Source organism: Euleptes europaea, chromosome 6 (assembly GCF_029931775.1).
Source record: "Euleptes europaea isolate rEulEur1 chromosome 6, rEulEur1.hap1, whole genome shotgun sequence".
Lineage (NCBI taxonomy): Eukaryota > Metazoa > Chordata > Lepidosauria > Squamata > Sphaerodactylidae > Euleptes > Euleptes europaea.
The window spans coordinates 17,486,638-17,507,482 of record NC_079317.1 but is presented as its reverse complement, the minus strand read 5'-3'; the positions used below and the strand labels follow the sequence as shown (position 1 = coordinate 17,507,482).

The following is a 20,845-nucleotide window of genomic DNA, read 5'->3' as shown; positions in this document are numbered from 1 at the left end:
GAGAAGAAGAAGAGTTGGTTCGTCTTCGGTCTTCTGTGCAGTCCCGCATTGGGACTACGCATGCGCAGGCCAGCCACCGGAAAGATTTCTCATAGCTTCTATATGGTAGATAGGGGGCGCCGTCTCCTCCACGCATGTGCCAGCTTTCCCGCCCAAGTGGCGCGATGTTGGAGGGCGACGCCCCCTGTCCTTCAGTGGCTTACGATCACCTTCTCTTCCCTCCCCATAATAGACCCCTTGTGAGGTAGGTGGGGCTGAGAGAGTTTGGAGAGAACTGTGACTACAAGCCCAAGCAGGCTTCATGTGTAGGAGAAGGGAATCAAACCCGGTTATCCTGATTGGAGTCTGCTGCTCTTAACCACTACACCACGCTGGTTAAGAGAGGTGTCTGGTAGCAACAAAAAAATCTCCTTTCTGCCACTGTTGCACCAGTTGAATCACTTTCTACAGGGTTATTCTGGGTAGCTTGTTTCTGAGATTGGAGTCCCAAAATATGAAGGAGTTGGCATTTAGCTGTATGATATAATTTTGCATGTTTCTTTGCTGATAAAATCTCTGTGATGTGCTCTGATTTGGATGTCACATGGGGAGCAGATCATGTTGTGGATGAAACTAGAAATGGCGCAAAATTCAGTGACTCGTCTGGTTGGTGCTAGCCAGAATACACACATTATGCCTGCGCGCAACATTGTCTGCTGGTATGTTTCTGGGTTCATTTCAGGGTGCTCATGCTTAGTTTGTACAGTCGTGTTGGCCTGGGGCCTACTTCCTTGAAGGACTGCCTTTGACTTTCCTTATTTGACAACAGGGCTTCTTAGTTTTCCGTGTAGAGAAGGTGGCCCTCTCCCCGTTCATGAACCTTTTTGGTGTTTGCTGTTCTTATGGATTAGCTTTCCATGTGGGTAATAGTTCCATAAGCTGTGTGAGGCTGAAATTTTGTATGAGGGCTTTTTGTACAGGGGGGAGGCAAGGTTTTATTGTTTTCCATTCCTGTAATCCTACTGTGTAGTTTGTAGGAGGTCTTTGCTGTCTGATTGAATATAAAGGTAGTCCCCTGTGCAAGCACTGGGTCATTACTGACCCATGGGGTGATGTCATATCACAACATTTACTAGGCAGACTATGTTTATGAGGTGGCTTGCCATTGCCTTCCCCAGTCATCTACACTGTACCCCCAGCAAGCTGGGTACTCATTTTACCGACCTCGGAAGGATGGAAGGCTGAGTCAACCTTGAGCCTGCTACCTGAAACCAACTTCTGTTGGGTTTGAACTCAGGTCATGAGCAGAGCTTTGACTGCAGTACTGCAGTTTACCACTCCTTGCTCTGGGGCTTCTGATTGAATTGCTTTTCAATATTTTGTAATTTGCCTTGAATCTTGGTGATAATGATGGGGTTATAAATGAATTTAACAATAACAATATTTTATAGGAGTTGTGTCTTTAGTTAAGCAGAGGCTAAGATGGCCATCTGTCAGCAGTGCTGATTCTATGACCTTAGGCAGTTCATGAGAGGGTCATCTTCTTGGCCATCTTCTGGGCATGGAGTAAGTGTCACTGTGTGTGTGTGTGGGGGGGAGGTAGTTATGCATTTCCTGCATTGTGCAGGGGGTTGGACTAGATGACCCTTGTAGTCCCTTCCAACTCTATGATTCTATATTATATGGATAATTTTATCTGTTTAATGACTTCCATTTTTTGCAGCCGCCTTGGAGAATGGTGGGATATAATTTTTTTAACTGAATATTTACTACAGCCAACTGAAGATAATGTTTCATGCAGCTGCCACAGTGGGCCCTGCCTCGGGAAAACCTTAAAGTATGCCTTTGAGTCACAACAGACTCATGGCGACTCCCTGAAGTTCCACCTCATGGGGTTTTCAAGTCAAGAGATGAGCAGAGGTGGTTTGCCGTTGCCTGCCTCTGCATCGCAGCCCCAAACCTTAGGCCGGGATATAGGTTTTGGCAGGTTGTGCCCAGGAGAGAAGAGAAGAAAGGTATACACGAGGCTAGAAAGTCATTCAGTCAAGACAGAACAATAGATCACACAAAACGGAGATTGAATTGAAAGGAGAAATAATCCCATCCTTGTGGCCATGGATCACTCCAGATTGGTAATAAATTGATGAAGGAAATTGTATCACAGGCTTTTAACAAAAGGACAGTTTGCTTTCTGTCCCGGCTCTCTTGTGACTGAGTGTGTTGAATCTGTTAATAATAGGCAGCGGGAGGGGGGCCTTTTATCCCAGTTCTCAGAATTCTTAGAAATATGGTAAATCCTGCGGGGAATGAAGTCGCATTTTGAGAACAGTGGCCCAACTAGATTATAATTTATTGTGTCTTGAAAAATTGACTTTCAGGTGATGCACGAGGCAGAAAAAGGAATTTTGGAGTTAATGCCTGATATGAAAGAGCCACAAATGCTGATAACTGTTGTCTGGGGCGAATATCTTTCTTTCTATCTTCAGTCTGAAAGACTTGTGGCTTTGCAGGACGTGTGACCATAAAAACCTCTCCAATTTAACCTGGCCTGTTGGATTGTGACGCTGTAGTTGTGGTGGTTCATGCATTTTGCTGCTTTAAGAACTGCTGAAATTAATTTTAAAAGGGTGTGTGTGTGGGGTGGGGGGAGAAGCTCCACTGCTTGTTAGCTACAGATCTGTCTGTACTTGAAATTCACTGTCTCCTCCCTCTCTCGCGCACGTACACTTTCTCTCTCCTATATAGGTAAAGCTTCCTCATAAATAAATGTCAGGTCATTTTTAAAGTCGTTCTGGATTCCACTGAAGATTATACCAAGGTTTGATCTGTGCTTGAAAATCCAGTACAAGGAGACAAGAAGGATACCAGGGAATTAAAAAAAATTCTAACAGAGTATCTGTTTCGAGGTGTAATTTCACACTTTTCACCTGGTATGCGCTGCAGTGAGTGAATTTTGTTCTTTTTTTAAAAAAACCTATACCTGTGGGGAGGCTCTTTCATTAAGACTGGGAATTCCCACCTCCCACAAGAAAAGAAAAATGCAATTGAAAGATTCTTGTGTTAATAGTCACTGCGCTAAGTGTTGGATCTGTCTCTCCTCCCCGCCCCTTTGTTATCATGCTTTCTTGAAAAATGGCAGCTGGTGAATTTTAGCTCCATTCGCTATATATGTGTGATCGATGCAGGCATTGCTTCAGTGTTCTAAAGATACAGAGAATCAGACACCACAGTGTTCACAGGCGGAGATTTAGTTCAGATGTTTCTCCCCCCCCCCCTTCCCCATAACCTTTTCAGTGCATAGCCAGACCTCTGTGAGGTATTGTGTAATATGCCTCTGTGTTCTGCTGTTCCTATTCAGTTACATTAAAAAGTCATACTTCTAGTGCTCAAATGTTCAGTGACTTCCAATCTGAATTTAAGTGTTCTCGGTTCATTGCTTGAATGTTGTATGTCCGTTAAGTGTCTAGCAGCTGGGAATGGATGTCTGTCTGCTACTTTTAAAATGCCTTGAGGGGTAAATTGGGAGTGAACTTGGAAGTGTAGGTCGCTCAACTGCACGAATGAAGCGTTTCTCAGTACGAAAGTAGGGACATGTGAAGCCACACTGTGAAACGGGTAATCTTTATTGTTAAATTAGCACATTTCTGTCAAACCTTATGTCCCATTTTGTCTTCACAGCAGCCCTGTGAGGTAGGCAAGAATAACTTGCCCAAGGTCATTCAATGAATTTTGCAATGAGCAGGGATTTGAACGTAGACCTTGCCAGGCCTAGTCCCAAAACTTAATCACTGCACCATACTGACTTCTCCCTCTTCTTGGACAATATTTGGCTGTTTTACCTTCAGTGACTTTGAAGAAGAAGAGCTGGTTTTTCATGTGCCGATTTTCTCTACCTTTTTAAAAGGAGAATCAAACCGGTTTGCAATCTCTTTCCCTTCCTCTCCCCATAACAGACACCTTGTGAGATAGGTGAGGCTGAGAGAGCTCGAAGAGAACTGTGACTGGCCCAAGGTCACTCAACAGGCTTTGTGGTATAGGAGTGGGGAAACCAACCCAGTTTACCAACCCAGTTTACCCAGATTAGAGTTCGTTGCTCATGTGGAAGAGTGGGGAATCAAATATGATTCTCCAAATTAGAGTCTACCACTCTTAACCATTACACCATGCTTGCTCTTTGGAACTTGGCAACTAACATTTAAGGTGGAATTTTAGGGGCAGACCTATAAAAAATTAAGCTTTCTTTAAAAAAAATATTCTGTTTCCTTTGAATTTCATTTTTGGTGAAAATTGGAAACAGGTATAAAACAACAGACCACATGTATCTTATTTTATTGTCCAGTGATCACAATCTTATAATGCACTAGCCATTCTGGACATGAGCTGTCTTATCAGGATACATTCTGAAGGACAGGTCACTCTTGTGTAAGTTTTAAAAGAAACCTGCATGTATTTTCAGTGCACAAACTGTAGAATATGTATACCTTCCTTGTGTAGTATTCACTATCTTAGTAAGGTAAAGTTTAAACTGTAGTACGGATTAGTTATTCTTGGTGCACAATCAGCCAAGTAACAACAGTGCCCAGTTCCTGTAGACCCTATATTTCAGGAAAGTGAGCAAGGCCATTACCTAGTGGGGCTTGTGGTTGGCAGGTCGTTCCCACGTTGAAACAGCTGCCAGAGGAACAGGTAATCTATTGGTCTCCCTTAGGGGCAGGCCTCATGCTGGAGATGGAAGTAAACGTGGCTCTTTTGGTTAATGGTGGTTGCGAATATCACATGAGCACACATGAATCTGCCTTATACTGAATCAGACTGTTGGTCCATCAAAGTCAGTATTGTCTACTCAGACTGGCAGCGACTCTCCAGGGTCTTAGGCAGAGGGCTTTCACATCACCTACTGCTAGCCAGTTCCTTTAACTGAAAATGGTGGGGATTGAACCTGGGACCTTCTGCATACCAAACAGATGCTCTACCACTGAGCCACAGGCCCCCCTTAAATGTCACTCTCCATAAGCTGCTAGGTCTTAGGCAGAGGGCTTTCACATCACCTACTGCTAGCCAGTTCCTTTAACTGAAAATGGTGGGGATTGAACCTGGGACCTTCTGCATACCAAACAGATGCTCTACCACTGAGCCACAGGCCCCCCCCTTAAATGTCACTCTCCATAAGCTGCTGAGTGAGTTCCATTGCCTTTCATGGTCAGGGTTGACACATTTTGGCTTGGCTTATTGGCCAAAGCATAGTTTTGTTCACATTAAGCTTTCTCTTCCTGTTCCATCTTTGGATGCAAGAGAACTTGGGGAGTGGGGTGGATGTGCTTGTGCACACATATATGCGCATGCTACTGCCTCAGCCTGCTCCAAAGCTCAGCAGTGCAATGTGGAGAAACATTTCTTTGTTGCCCTTTACTAGTAGACGAGAGGTTAGAGTTTGCTTGTTTATGCTGTACGCTTTGGAGATGGCAGAAGCTGCCCCACCACTGCCAAAGTTCAGCTGCACCAGGAAATCCCTCGAGAACTGCTTGTTCCTGGTTAACTTTTAAATAGAGGCCTGAAAGACCTCTTGGGAATCATAGAGTTGGAAGGGACCACCCGGGTCATGTAGTCCAACCCCCTGCACAATGCAGGAATTTCACATCTACCGCCCCCCACATACCCAATGACCCCTACCTCATGCCCAGAAGATGGCCAAGATGTCTTCCCTGTCATGATCTGCCTAAGGTCATAGAATCAGCATTGATGACAGATGGCCATCTAGCTTCTGCTTAAAAACCTCCAAGGAAGGAGCACTTACCACCTCCTGAGGAAGCCTGTTCCACTGAGGAACCACTCTGACTGTTAGAAAATTCTTCCTAATGTCTAGATGGAAACTAGATGGAATGTCTCCATCCAGTATATATGTTTTCCCAGTGGTGATCATAAAATGTCCTTGTCAGATAGGATTGCCTTTTGTCCTCTGTAATAAAATAGGAGTCCAGCAGCACCTTAAAACGAATGATATTTTTAATCCGGCATAAGCATTTGTGAGCTGGAGCTCACTTGATCAGATGCATCAGAGTGTAAATCTATCATGCTGATTTATACATGCAACAGAAAGGCAGGGGTATGACGGTTCAAAGAATGACGGTTCAAAGAATGACGGTTCAAAAACAACATTCAATCTAAAGAGTAATTCACAAAAAACAGGTGTGAGACACACAATTGTTATTAGGTAGGCAAACTGTAAAACATGGCGCAGGATGAATGAGATAAGCCGGTACAAAAGGCCTGTACAGAAGTATAGCTGAAGTAATTAAAATCTGTTAAGGAGTGGGATAGGCAAGATATTAGCACCTGGAATGTGCGTGTTCTCTTGAACTAATTTTTTTCCCTGGCACAAATACACTCCTGCTTCTAGCAGGCAGCTCATTTGGTGACTCATGGTGATGCCGGATGCCTTTTTATTCAGCTGTTCCAGTTCCTCTTATGCAATAAAGCCACCTAGAGTTGGGGCAGGGAATGTGATAAACTCTTTCAGTTGCAGGGTAGTCATTCTTGAAAATAGCTAGCAGTTTCTTATCGCCAGCATTGGCCTGTGTCTGTTAATGAGGAACATGGGGAAACCATGCTTGTTCACAAAGGCGACTAGGAGAATTGGGTTGCTCTGGAGGCGACAACCCAGATTCTTAATCCTTCAGCTTGCTTTACTCTGGATGTGGATTTTAATATAGAGGGAGAGAAAAAAGAAGGAACAAGATGCAAGGGAGAGTCGTTTATTTGACCTGTTAGATACCAACACATTTAGCAGTGAGCTTCATCAGGGAATCTCAATCAGAAACTTCTCTAACTCCCACTGTGAACAAACAAAATAATATATATTGTATATATATTTTTATATATAAAGCCAAATGAGTTCCCAATCCAAAGGCTAATGTTAATGCATGTGATAGGAGTAGTTCATTCCAGTGGGCTATATGAGGCCTGAGCAACCTTCTGACCCATCTGGCCAAACATACATGCCCACTTGCAGTCTCTGTGGGAAAGACCATAGATATTGGGAAATTCCTAGAGCAACACAGAGGCTGTGGTGTCATTTCTGGGTGGAGGTTTGGGAGATATGATATCGCTTCCAGGTGACTTTCTAGGAATCCCCCCAATTTCTGTGATCTTCTGCTCCCCAAGTCATGGAGGGCAGAGGCAGGGGATTTCCCTTTAATGGCAAACCTACTTGCAAATATGGTAGTCCACTAGGGGCTGTCTTTTGCTGTCCTCCAAGGGCTAGCAGGATGATCAAGCACCTAGTAGATCACAATACTAGCTGATGCTGTTTTCAACTTGATGTGTGAATACCTGAGCAACTTCACAGTATTGATGTTTTATTTAGAATATTCTTATTTCCCTTCAGCTCAGAAACACTAAGTGGTTTGCCATTCCAGCCAAACACGTATGTAATAAAACCCAAACAGTAGTCTGAAAACAACCATAACAACTATTTAAAACTCTCTAAACATTTCTAAATGTTAAGCCACAACTCAGCCACTTCATAAACATTGACTGTGGCTATAGTTTCCAGTATGAATGGTCTGTTAGAATAGAAAAAGTGTTCACCTGCATCTGAAAGGAAGCAAATGAAGAAGCAAAATAGGCCTCAAGGAGAAGCTGATTCCGTACTGTTGGGGCCAGTTACTGAGAAGGCCCTGCTTCTGGTGGTTGCCAGACTTTCTTCCACCCAAGATGGTGTTCTGAGAAGAGTCTCACATTTTAAAGAGCAGGTGCTCCTTGGTGCTAGTCAGAATGCTGACTATCTGGGGATTCCAAACTAGCATCTTCAAGTAGGTAAACATTGTAATTCTTGGAGTGCCAGCTCAATGCAGTTTCTCATCCTGGAAAACGCCGGGTGGTATAGTATAGAACCAAATAAGGCTCTTAAAAAAGAAAATAAAAGAAAACGCCACCTTTAACTTCAGAGGTATATTGGAGGGGTCGTTGGGATGTAGAGAAACCAGTGTGTGAAAGGAATGGCGGGCAAAGGTTTTTATGGGACTAATAGGTTTCTTAGAGATGCTTTACAGAAAGGGGAATGATAAAGGGGAATGATAGAGGGGAGCAGTTGCACTTAATTCCAAGTGCAAACCATGCACAGCTTCATGTGAGTGAACACATGAAGCTGCCTTATACTGCATCAGACCCTTGGTCCATCAAAGTCAGTATTGTCTACTCAGACCGGCAGCAGCTCTCCAGGGTCTCAGGCAGAGGTCCTTCACGTCACTTACTTGCCTGGTCCCTTTAACTGGAGATGCCGGGAATTGTACCTGGGACCTTCTGCATGCCAAGCAGGTGCTCTATCACTGAGCCACAGCCCCTCCCCTGCAATTGTGCAGCTTACTCTTGTGTATATTTATTACTACTTGTGAGTCCTCGTGTGTGCCGCTGCCTAATAAAGGACTCACAGCAACCAGCATTTTGGCTGTGGATACTCTATAGATTATTAAGTATCGTGTCACTTACCGGTAATATTAAGATGTATCGTTTGATACGTGAATGGCCTTTCTTATACTGGCTCATTGTTAATCTGTTGCTCTGAATATTGGCGTTGTTCAGCTCTGTAATTATAAAAGGTTGCTGAGACCTGCTCCTGTAGGGATCGGTGCCTCGCCTCTATAACTTCTTTCTTCTTCTAGACTGGCCACTGCAAGATGCTACAGCTGCATTTAACTGCTTCTCTTGTGACTGGCGGCTGCTTTCCATGTTCTTAGGCAGAGGTCTCTCCTAGCCCTGCTGCTGCAGATCCTTTGGTCCTAGGTTCGATCCTTGGCACCTCCAGTTATAGCCTGTTTGTATTTTTTAAATAGGTCCAGGCACAGAGAGGCACTTAAACTGGGAATAAAGTTGGATACTTCTGGGGAAGGAGAACTGGGGACTTCCTGAGCTTCTATTCCCATAGTCCTTATAGGGCACTTCCTAAGTGTACAGGCAGGATATGGATTTTCTAAATGATACAGCTTCATGTAGCTATTGTGACAAACATTTGTAAACAGTGTACTCTGCGTTGAACCATGAAGATTGATACTCCTGTAGGGCCCATAAAACTAGAAAAGGTACTTAAAATGTTTAGCCCTGTTACTTGGGTTTTATATGTCTTGGATTTTGGGTAGAATTACTAAACCTTAAAGCTTTTCCATTCGTAATCTGCCCTGCATCTGTGAATTGAATGAAAAATGGTCAGCGTTGCCGAACGTTCTTAGCTCGTATTTAAGTAAACGGCTCTCCTGAGACTCCACCCTGGTTTGCTTTGGGTGTGTAATCAAGTAATTGTCCAGGCTATTAAACATTAATCAGACTTCTGTACTAGTTTCCATATGTGGGTTTTTCTTGGATTGGTCTGCCTCTCTTCTTCAAACAGTTGATATTATTATAGTCCACTAGTGTTTGGGACTGAATGGAGTCTAGGATCTTCTACAAAATGTTGCACAAAGTGGGAACCGGGGTCGCTGGTCTAGGTTTTAAAAAAGCCCATAACTCCACCAGCAGATTTAATTTTGGTTAAGCATGAGTGATTTAAAATACTGGAAGGGTTATGCTACATGTAATTTCTAAGTATCTTGTTTCTTACAGGAAGGATGCAAAAATGGTAGGCAAAGCTGGGTCCAGGTTTGCGTAGAAAGCAAAATTACTTTTGCCTAATTTAAATGGTGCATTCCCTCTCCCCCCTGGGTAAGGAAAATAACACCAAAGTTGTTAACTGGGCAGGACTGGAATTAGATTGCCATTTAAAAAAAACACATCCAGGGAATAACTACCTTGATGTTCCAAAATGCATTTAATCTTTGTAGCGGTTTCCTTTATGTAAGGGAATTGCACAGTTGGACCATTTTAAAACTGGCCTTGTGGCAGTTCTAGCCTGAATCTAATTTTCTGCAGTAATTTGTCGAAGGCTCTCAGCTGCCTGCCTCCCTTCTCTTAATCTAAAGGACAAAATAGCAAGAGTCCTGTTTCTTATTCAGGGAAGGACTGTAGCTCAGTGGTAGAGCATCTGCTTGGCATGCAGAAGATACCAGGTTCAATCCCCGGCATCTCCAGTTAAAGGAACCAGGCAAGTAGGGGATGTGAAAGACCCCTGCCTGAGACCCTGAGGAACCACTGCCGGTCTGAGTAGACAATACTGACTTTGATGGACCAAAGGTCTGATTCGGTATAAGGCAGCTTCATGTGTTCAACCTCTTGTAGGGAAGTCTTCTAGTCCTCACTGGGTTTTTAAAACTTGATTTGGGGGAGGAGGTGAGGGTGGCAATTTTTACAGTTAGAATTTAGCACACACAACAAAGAGCAAAAGATTTTGGTTTTAAAACTGGGGTGGGGGGAGCAAGGATGGAAGTGTAATCACGCTGCTTACAAGATAAGGGAAGGACCAAACAGTGGGTGATATCCCATTTTAGGCTGGAGGAAGTTTCAGCCTAAGGAGCCCTTTTCCGGTTTAAGTGACTCTGCCTCCAGGGAGGAAGTGTCAGGATGCAGGCCAGTGCCCTTACGCAGTAAATGTCAAATAGTGCCGCAGAGTGCTGCAGTCTCAAAACTGCACGACAAATTAAAAATGTCCTTTTTTGCTTACCAGTGGGGTGAGCAAAAATAGAACTTAATCTCACCAGTCATTTGTGAAACAAACAAACAACAACAAAAAACTGCGCACCCCTTTGGCCAGTTCGGTTAAGAATTGCTATTGCTTGGTAGCAAATGTCCCCTTTCAGAAAAGGCGCTTCAGGGGCTGCTGGCTCTCCAGCTCCAGGCTTTCTTCGATGAGAGAAATTGAAGTGGGCCCAGATTATCTGGCTTCTGACCCGGTAGCCATGAAGATGTGGATGATGCCCGGCTCTGCTTCTCTTTGCTGGCAGAGACAGAAGAGACCTTGGAGGCTTTAATGATTTGGATGAGAAGCTCAGTCCAGACAACTGAGCTGCTGTTTGTTGATGTACTTCATTGAGTAGTTAAGGAGTTGCCTTGATCTTAATGGGATTGCGCTCCTGCTGAGAGAGCAGGATCAGTTTGGTGCTGGTAGTAAATCTGGATGCTCAGCTCTTGTCTATGGAATGCTGAGGTCTCCTCTGTGGCACATATAACCAGTTTAGGCTAATGTGGTCTGGTCTTGTACTTAGGTTAGATTACTGTAATGGGCTCCATACGGGACTGCCCTTGAAGACAGTTTGGAATGCAGCAGTGTGATTGTTACTTAGCGTAGGTAATCTACTAGTACATACACACTAGATGAAGGCATGTTTTGCCAGTCCTAAAAAAAGAGTGTTGGCTGCCAGTTCATTTCAGGGCACAATTAAATGCTGTTTTTGACATTTCAAAAAGCCTAAATGGTTTATGGTTAGGTTGTTTGAAGGTCTGCTGGCTCCCATACAAAACTTTGTGGTTGTTAACATAGGCTGTAGAAGCCCTGCTCTATATGCCTCCTGAGGTAAAGTAGGTGGCTTTTTTCTGTGGCGCCTCAAGTTTGGAGTTTGTAATAAGTTCAGCGTGAGGCAAACTTACATTTCCGGTGCACTAAAAATTACATCAAAAACAAAACAGGTGTCTAGGCCATACATGTCATGAACTGTGCAGTACACTTTTCACCTATTGCAGTTCCTGTGAGTAACACAGTTTAATCCAGTGACATAATATACATGGACCAGACACGGTTCATCCAAGAAGGTCATCCTCAGTGGTCACAATCTACTAGGACATACACACTGGATGAAGGATTAAAGGATGTTGTAAGCAGTGTGAACACATGAAGCTGCCTAATACTGAATCAGGCCCTTGGTCCATCAAAATCAGTATTGTCTACTCAGACCGGCAGCAGCTCTCCAGGGTCTCAGGCAGGGGTCTTTCACATCACCTACTTGCCTAGTCCCTTTAACTGGAGATGCCGGGGATTGAACCTGGGACCTTCTGTGCACCAAGCAGATGCTCTGCCACTGAGCCACAGCCCCTCCCCATGTGGTTGCAATCCCAAATATATACTAAAGTAAAAATAACTTTCAGGATTTTATATCATTCTCATGTTCTTAATAGCCACCTCAAAGGGAATGTAAAGGTGTGCTCATTCTAGACACAGAAGTTCCTTCACTCCCGTGTGCGTGTGTGTACAGCAGTAGCGACTGGATGAAGAAACAGCCTTGATCACCCTGGTGGATGACCTGTACAAAGTGATGGACGGAGAGAGTGAGACTCTGTTGATTCTCCTGAAACTCTCAGTGGCTTTTTACACCACCGTTCATGGTGTCCTTCTTTACTGCCTTTCTGAGCAGGGATTGGGAGGCACCATTTTGTGATGGTTCCAGCACTACCTGGAGGGTAGTATTTAGGTCAGGATTCTGCACAACATCCTGTCATTCAGACTTTGAACCACTTCTTCCTATATCTGTCCCAGCCCTGTTTAAAAAACAAACAAAGCAAAACCACTATACCTTTATTTTGCAAAATCCTGCATAAGCATCCTGTCTACTGACTACTATAGAGATTATGTATGTTTAGCATAATTTGCATACTTCATTTTTAAGGATATGCAATGTAACGGTCACATCTCTCTCCCATTCTTACCCTGAATAAGCCCAGAGTTTGTTTAGAACAGTATATATAATTTGACTGGCATTGCCACTGGAAGTAACTGATGATGACACAACACAGCCAACTTCCCGTTTCTCTCTGCTTGCTCTTTTCTCTTGGCTAACACTGCAGGGAATCAAATAACAGCCTTCACTGCAAATCTGCTATTTAACCATATTGTAAGGGTATTTTTGGTCATGGTCGGTTTCTAGAGGGTGTCTGAAAATGAGAACTGTATCTCCATTTGGTCTAACGAAATGTGAGGTAGACGCTCTTTGCATGTAGGCAGGCTGTAGCCACACAGACTTTTCTCCACATTGGCTTCCAAGCTGCAGCAGTTTATTTTTGGAGCATCCACATGACGTTGTCGTCTGATCCAGGTTTTCCAGTCTTTTCCTGACCTTGGTATGTTCTTTCTCAAACCCTGGTTTGGTACAACCTTTATGGAAAGAACATGGTCCAAGTGCATTGGCAGGACAGCTAGACAGGACAAATGTGCATTTTTAAAGAATCCTGCCCACATCAGCATCATTTTCCTTCCATCAGCCCCCCTTACCTGCCATTCTCCTTTCTGTGCCACCAGAGGGCTTTTTGGAAAAATTGGTAATTGCTGTTGCACTAGCATTAATTTATAGCAGCCTGGAAAGCCTGGTTTAACTGAGCTTATTGGAGTTTGGAAGCTAAGCAGGGTTGGCCCTGGTTAGTACTAGGATGGGAGACCACCAAGGAAAACTTTTGGTACATGGAGCAAAGCACTGGCAAAACCACCTTTGCTCCTCTCTTGCCTGGGATCAGGGTCGCTGTAAGTCCATTGCAACTCGATGGTGCGTTCTTCTTTTAATGTTATAATCTGTCGCCGCAGTGTGCTAGTTCCTGTACATTTTCAGCTGACTTTTAAAAGAGCTAGAGATTTTGAGTTTTAAAAAAATTGAAAACAGGGCGTTCTGTGATAATAGATTGTTATAGCATTATTGCACAGATTGTTATAGCATTATTGCACACTAACGGAATAGCTGTAAAAGCCCTCTAGTGGGGAGGTGTGGGGGGAAATGCAGGGAAAGCAGAGGCTGATGGGTATGCAGACCTTCTGTGCGGACGGATACTCCACTGCCAGTGTGAATGGTAGAATCCTTGCAATTTACACATAGCCCTATCTCTAGGTATGATATATATGAAGCATCCCTACAAGCCGTAACTACAAGCTGCTCTGAGCCTGGCTTTGGCTGGGGAGGGCGGGGCAAATAAATAAATAAATAAATAAATAAATAAATAAATAAATAAATAAATAAAAGTTTGTCTTTCCTGAGTTTAATATTGCCTTTTCTAATTGGGAGCAGCTTTCCAAGGGTCTCAAAGCCAGGGAAAAACAGCTCACCACCCCAGTTTCCTTCCTCAATCCTTAGTTGAAGAATGACTTAACATTACTTATGTTTTAATCTGTACATCTGGGTTTTTTTTCTTCTTCCCCCAGCTAAACTTGCAAAGCGGTCTCAGGAGAAAGAGAATCTTGGCATGCTCGTCTGGTCACCGAATCAGAATATATCTGAGGCAAAGTGTAAGTCACTAGATAATTTTCCTTTTCTTTCTCAATATTTTTTTTTAAACAAGCCATTTCAACAAAGTCAAAATGGAGTTGCCTACATTCTCACCAGGGAGTGTCTGCAGTTTGTGACCTAGTCTACTTTTTAATTATACCTTAAAAAACAATTTGGGAGTAACATAACCTCCCCAAAGGCTTTGTGGACAGCTATCCAGATTTCCAGGTCCCATAGGAAGAGGAGCTAGAGGTCTCTAAGGATTGTCCTTCCTGGCCACGAATCTTTGAAGAGCTCACACTCAAGTTTCCCTGATTCCCAGCCAATTAAAATTTTGATGCACGAAGAAGAGAGTTGTTGGGTTAGCTGTTACTCTATCTGTAGTATATTACTTAACAGCTTCCTTGAAGATACGCTGAAAGTTATAATGAAATTATACCTAAATGCTCATCTGCATACAGGCACTCTTTTTGCACTGGAACTGAGTTAGCTAAAAGGAGAAAAGAAATTATGCTTGCTTCTTGGCTAATAATAATAATAATAATAATAATAATAATAATAATAATAATGAGGTTGGAGGTATACATTCCAATAAATACTTGAATTTGAATCTCTTGCTGAATAGGATAGAAGGAAAGTAGGGTGGTAGATTTATGCTAAGAGAGAAATCTTCCGGCAGAGAGAGAATGCATGGCTTCAGGTCTCTTTTCTGTCTTGCAAGGAACCTTGTTTTTAATTGTTGTTATCCTCTCTAAGCCCAGCCTTGGCTGGGGAGGGCAGATTACAAATACGAAAATAAATAATAAATCCTAGCCACACACTAGCTAGCCTGACTTCAGTATGTTATGCTAAAAGAATGCTTCAAATCCTGGAAAGTAGGTGGGCATATAATAATAATAATTGTGTGCCATCAAGTCGCACCCTAGGACCATGGGGTTTTTAAAGATAGAGATGAGCAGAGGTGGTTTGATGTGGCCTTCCTGTGCACAGCTACCCCTGCCTTTCTCTGCATAGCTACCCCTGCCTTCCTTGGTACTCCCATTCAAGTACTTACTGTGGCTGACCCTACTTAGCTTCCAAACTCTGACAAAAGTTGCCCCAGAACGTCGGACCAGAACCAACGGGTTGAAATTAAATCAAAAGAGTTTCCAACAGTTAGAGCAGTTCCTCAGTGGAACAGGCTTCCTTGAGAGGTGGTAAGCACTCCTTCCCTAGAGGTTTTTAAGCAGCCATCTGTCAGCAATGCTGATTCTATGACCATAGGCAGATGATGAGAGGGGGGGGCATCTTGGCCATCTTCTGGGCATGGAGTAGGGGTCACTGGGGTGTGTGGGGGAGGTAGTTGTGAATTTCCTGTATTGTGCAGGGGGTTGGACTAGATGATCCTGGTGGTCCCTTCCAACTCTATGATTCTAAGATCATTCTAGTCTCGGCTATCAGGTTGCTGGGTGGACATATGAAGCTGCTTTATTCTGATCCAAGACCATGTGTCAACTTTACTGTCCGCTCTGACTGGAAGCGGCTTCAAAGGTCTCTGGCAGTTCTCTCCTTCCTCCCCTGGCCTGCTGTCTGATTCTCTTGCACTGTGAATGTTGGGAACTGAATCAGGGACTTTTCTGTATGCAAAGCATATGTGCTACCATATGCTCATAAGGCAGAGTTAGGTAGTCGTAATTTCAGATGTGTTTGGAATTGACAATTCACCCAAGCTTACATCATTATCTACTTATTAATATAATTAATAAACACCAGCCAGGAAATCTGGAGGTGATTATCCATCTCCGTGTTAATTACATAGCACTCTATGGTGGGTTGCTTGCATCTAGGCAGCAGTTGCGTGGAATATGATTCTGCATCAACCTTTACATTGAGAGATTAATGGGAGGGAACACCCTTATTCAGCTGTGATGAGCACTGCATTTATGTCCTAATGGGATAGGAAAGAGTTGCATGAGCCACGGGGGCATTCGTTAGGGATAGAGCAATCCGGGTTAAATTCAGGCAAATTTGGCGAATGCTTTAGAATGCAAAGCTCGAGCTTTACAGTAAAACGGATGAATTGGATAGACCAATTGCCATGCTTGCTTGGTGCCCTTGTCTCATTTCTGAGCCCACCAGATGTCTGTCCATTGGTGTAACATGTGTAGCCATTGTCAACTTACATTAAAAAATGGGGAATTACTGCATAATTCAGGTCTATCCCTATTGGAATTCTCTCATGCATGCCCTATTCAAATGTTCACGTCTGCAATAAGGGTATCCAGAGGTGGGCATGTATGATCTTGCTCCCCCACCATAGGCAGACCCTACACATGCTTCTAAACTGTTGTGTTTTTACAACAGGTTCTCTTGCATGTTTATCTTAAAATAACTTGTATTGAGTGTGTGACGTTCAAGTGAATGACGCATCTTGCTTTCCAAAGAGAGACAGCTTTTAGTGACTGAAGTTCTTTGTTTCTCAAACCCTTTTAGGACTATATGTGAGTGTACCCCCTATTTTTTTCCTGTTCTCAATATGAGTTGGAGTTTTCACTCCTTATGTTAACATGCATGGGGGGCGGGGAACCCACCCTTTCCCTGCTCAGTTTGTGTGTATAAACTCCTCACTGAAATGTGTTAAGGAGAACATAAGTACAGCCATGCTGGAACAGACCAAAGGCCCATCAAGACCAGCACTCTGTTCACACAGTGGCTTACCAGCTGCCCCTAGGAAGCCTACAAGCAGGATGACTGCAACAGCATCCTCCTGCCTGTGCTCCCCAGCAACGGATACCTAGAGGCATACTGCCTCTGGTACTGGAGGGAGTAGATATCCATCAGTAACTAGTCAGAGATGGGTTCCCAAGTATGCACTAATGCTGTTTAGTTACTGCTTACCATGCTTTTGTTAATCACAAAAATATTGGAGTGATTTAAAAGTGGATAATTGGCACTTTTCCTAGTGGTTTTTTAAAAGGTGCATTGACGATCCAATCTGTGGCACTGGCTCCGCAAGGAAGAACAAACGCTGATTATGGGGTTTGCTCTCTCTTTTCCTTGAAAAGATATGTCCTTTACTACTTGTACCAGATGCCTTCAAACTGTGGTGGTGGTGTTTTTTAACAGTGTTGTCTCAAAGGACTGTTGCTCATCAGTTTCTAGGGGAAGGAAGCAGAGGCTGCTGCAGCAGCCCGTTTGAACTGCTGGCAATAAATATTGAACTCCTTGAGGGTGAAGCTGGAGTGATGGAAGGGGAAGCCTGGTAGTGCATTGGCAAAACAGAGACTCAGCCTAACCCCTCCTAAGCAAATCCCACTGCTGTTTCTTAGCTCCCATTCACTTCAATGGCAGTTTAATAGAAGGAATTGGCGTTGGGTTCTGACCCCAGTCAACTGGGGCATCCTTGCAGTTCAGTCTCCTCTTACCTCTGCTGCTTATCTGAAAGACTCTAGCAACAACGTTTTGTAAAGGGCTTGGAGAAGGAGACAATGAAAGAACACAGATTGGGTAAGGCTTTGACCTTTCCCCTCTTTTCAGCATGTTCGCACAGAGAACGATGTTGGAAGCCCTCACTGGTTTCAGTGAATATTTTAAGCATCCCAATTTTCACATTTATTTGCTTGGGGATGGTTGATGACTGACAGTGGCTGCTGAAAATATTATGCATCTTCTCTCGTTCCATTTGTGTGTTAATGTGTTCAGAGTGATGGTATCCCTTTACTCTGCTCTGGTTAGACCTCACCTAGAGTATTGTGTTCAGTTTTGGGCACCACAATTTAAGAAGGATGTAGACAAGCTCAAATATGTCCAGAGGAGGGCAACAAAGATAGTGAGGGGTCTGGAGACCAAGTCCTATGAGGAAAGGTTGAGGGAGCTGTGTATGTTTAGCCTGAAGAGGAGAAGACTGAGAGATGATATGATAACCATCTTCAAGTACTTGAAGCGCTGTAATATAGAGGAGGGTGCCGAGTTGTTTTCTGTTGCCCCAGAAGGTCGGACCAGAACCAATGGGTTGAAATTAAATCAAAAGAGTTTCTCTCTAGACATTAGGAAGAATTTTCTAACAGTCAGAGCGGTTCCTCAGTGGAACAGGCTTCCTCAGGAGGTGGTAAGTGCTCCTTCCCTGGAGGTTTTTAAGCAGAGGCTAGATAGCCATTGTAGATTCTATGACCTTAGGCAGTTCATGAGAGGGAGGGCATCTTAGCCATCTTCTGGGCATGGAGTAGGGGTTACTGGATGTGTGTGGGGGAGGTTGTTGTGAATTTCCTGCATTGTACAGGGGGTTGGACTAGATCAGTGGTTCCCAAACATTTCGAGCCACCGCCCCCTTGGTTCCACAAACTCAACCCTAGCGCCCCCTTACCCTATCCTATAAAAAGCATTATTCAAAATAGGGGTTTTGACTCATTAAAGAAGATAATAACAATAAAATTTCAAAACAGTAACCATTAATTGCACATATGTTCAAAATCAAATTAAAACTTTTTAGTTGAAATTTATTCAACAAAACTGATTAACTTGATCCAGCGATACCAGCTCTTCAAAGTCTGGAAAAAAATTCTGATAGTTTCCACCAAATTTGCCAGCATGGTGCCATAGCTTGATCTATTGTAAATTAGTGAACAACACAGTTGAAGGGGGCCCCCTCTAGCACCCCCTGCTGCCCTCTTGCCTCTTAGTGCCCCCCTAGGTAATCTTACTGCCCCCCAGGGGGTGATATTGCCCACTTTGGGAACCACTGGACTAGATGATCCTGGTGGTCCCTTCCTCTATGATTCTATGAAATCAGTTGGAATTCCAGCAGTGGAGGTTTTTGTTAGCAGCACAGGCAAGCCAACTTGACTATACCTGTAGTTGTGGTGAGTGGCATGGCAGAAAAGGTGAAGATATGGCCACATATCTATCTGGAGGAGTGAAGGCACCTTCCTTCCATCTTCGGATTCTTTTCCTTGCAAGGTCCTGCAAGGGGCATTTTCCACAAACAGAAAATATTTCAAATAATTGAATTGCTGAACCTTCTAAAATTAATTGGATTTCACAAAATATGCATCCCTTTGGGGAACAAAAAAGCCATCCTGTTGATAGCATCCAGAAAGCTCATAAGCTATGCTTTTAAAATGTATTCTGATCAGGCCTCTTCAAGGCCAGGATAGTCGCAACCTTTTAAAAAGTGATTCAGGACGTCTAATCTGATAGAATTTTTGGACTTAACAAGAATATGGTACTGGGTGTGCTTGACATGGGTTTTTTTTACGATCCATCTCTTTTACATTCTGTGAACTGAATCCAAAATTTGTGTTCTGTGAATTATTGCTTTTGTGAAGTTCTCCAACAGTGGAAGAACCCACTGTTACTGGAAATACAACCTTTGGATCCAGCCCCTTCCCTTTTTTTATGCTTTCTTGCAGAAGTTCCCAGAACTTTTCTGGGATCTTGTGAAATTTTAAATTAGCACATGTGCTAATTTGAGTAACTCAGCAGTAGTGTAGAGCCGATGTTCCCAAAATGTGTTGGAGTTAAGATCGCTTGCTGTGACAAGAACACAACTGTGTCTGCAGTTGCCTTTTGTTAAAATTTAAGAAGAAACAAAACTAAATCCATTTAGGATTCTGTCATCCTTGGTCCCTGGTAAAGTAACACAAAGTGAAAAGTAGGAATAAGGGCATAGCCTAAGTATCCTCAAGGAGAAAAACTGGAGAAATAAAGAGTAAAAAAAACCGTAGGACAAGATGTTATTATTCATGTGTTTTTCTGTAAAACACTTCTCACAAGTCACTGTCAGGTATGCATCTAGGTGCATTCCCATGCCATCTGGAAAGAACATGTCTTGACCACATCAGTGTCATTTTCCCCATACTCAGCCCCTTATGGGTGCCATTTTCCCAGCATCGTTTCCCCACTCCTCACTCATTGCAGGCATTTTGCTGGCTTATAGTTCTATAAAGATCTATTGCCGCTTATGCACTTCAACTTCTAATAGAATAGTTAGCACACAGGTGGAGAAAAGTACAAAAAAAGCAGGTGGTGAATCTCCAGGGCATTTGTGACAACCGTGCCCTCTGGAGCCAATGCAGAGTTGTTGTGGGGCATGTATGGAAGGGGAAAGTTGGGGGGAAAGTGCCCAGAAAGTTGTCATGAATGGAAGCTCCATCGGCAGAGCCCCTGCCCCTGCACTCACAGGGTCATGTAAGCAACTCAGAGAATCCTTGCCATGTGGAAGCAGCGTAAGACATTTTTGGCCTCGTGGGGGACTGAGTTTGCAGTGATTTTTAAAAAACCATTTAATTACAATGCTGTTTAAACAAACCAGGGAAAAACCCTCATCAGGAACTCCTGTAATATAATTTTCATGACAGATGTACGCTTTCCTGAAGTCTGCGTATGCTTATCATGGTAAATAACTGGATTTCCACTTTAGTTAAGAGCGCCAGTGGTATAGGCTTGCTTCCTTTAAAAATCCTTGTTAGGAGCATTTGGAGCAGAAATTTTAATAGGATGCATGGGTGAGTGTCCTGATCAAGGATTTGCTCCAGAAATGAAGAAGAGAGCAACATTCTAGCAACATTTTATAAATACCTGGTTGTCCCACTGGGGCCGTAAGATCCTCTAAACTGTAGATTTTTCCATATGTTGTATAAGATTTTACTCAAGTGTCATGAGCCAGTCACAGTTTGTGGTTAAGGCGAATGCATAGATGCAATTGAGTTCTTACTTTAGGAAGTCTTCTCTTTAACACCAATGTTATTGTGATGATGTCTGGCACTTTCACAAATTGGGGTTTG

The 20,845-nt window shown here is 43.3% G+C and overlaps 1 protein-coding gene across 1 annotated transcript in view; it reads left to right on the top strand.

Annotated features, from left to right (window-relative positions):
- RCOR1 (REST corepressor 1) overlaps nt 1-20,845 on the top strand; it is a 167,437-nt gene that overhangs the window by 56,654 nt on the left and 89,938 nt on the right. The window contains exon 3 of the mRNA XM_056851418.1: nt 14,021-14,104. Coding sequence (XP_056707396.1) covers nt 14,021-14,104 — 84 coding nt within the window. The remainder of the gene's footprint in view (nt 1-14,020; nt 14,105-20,845) is intronic.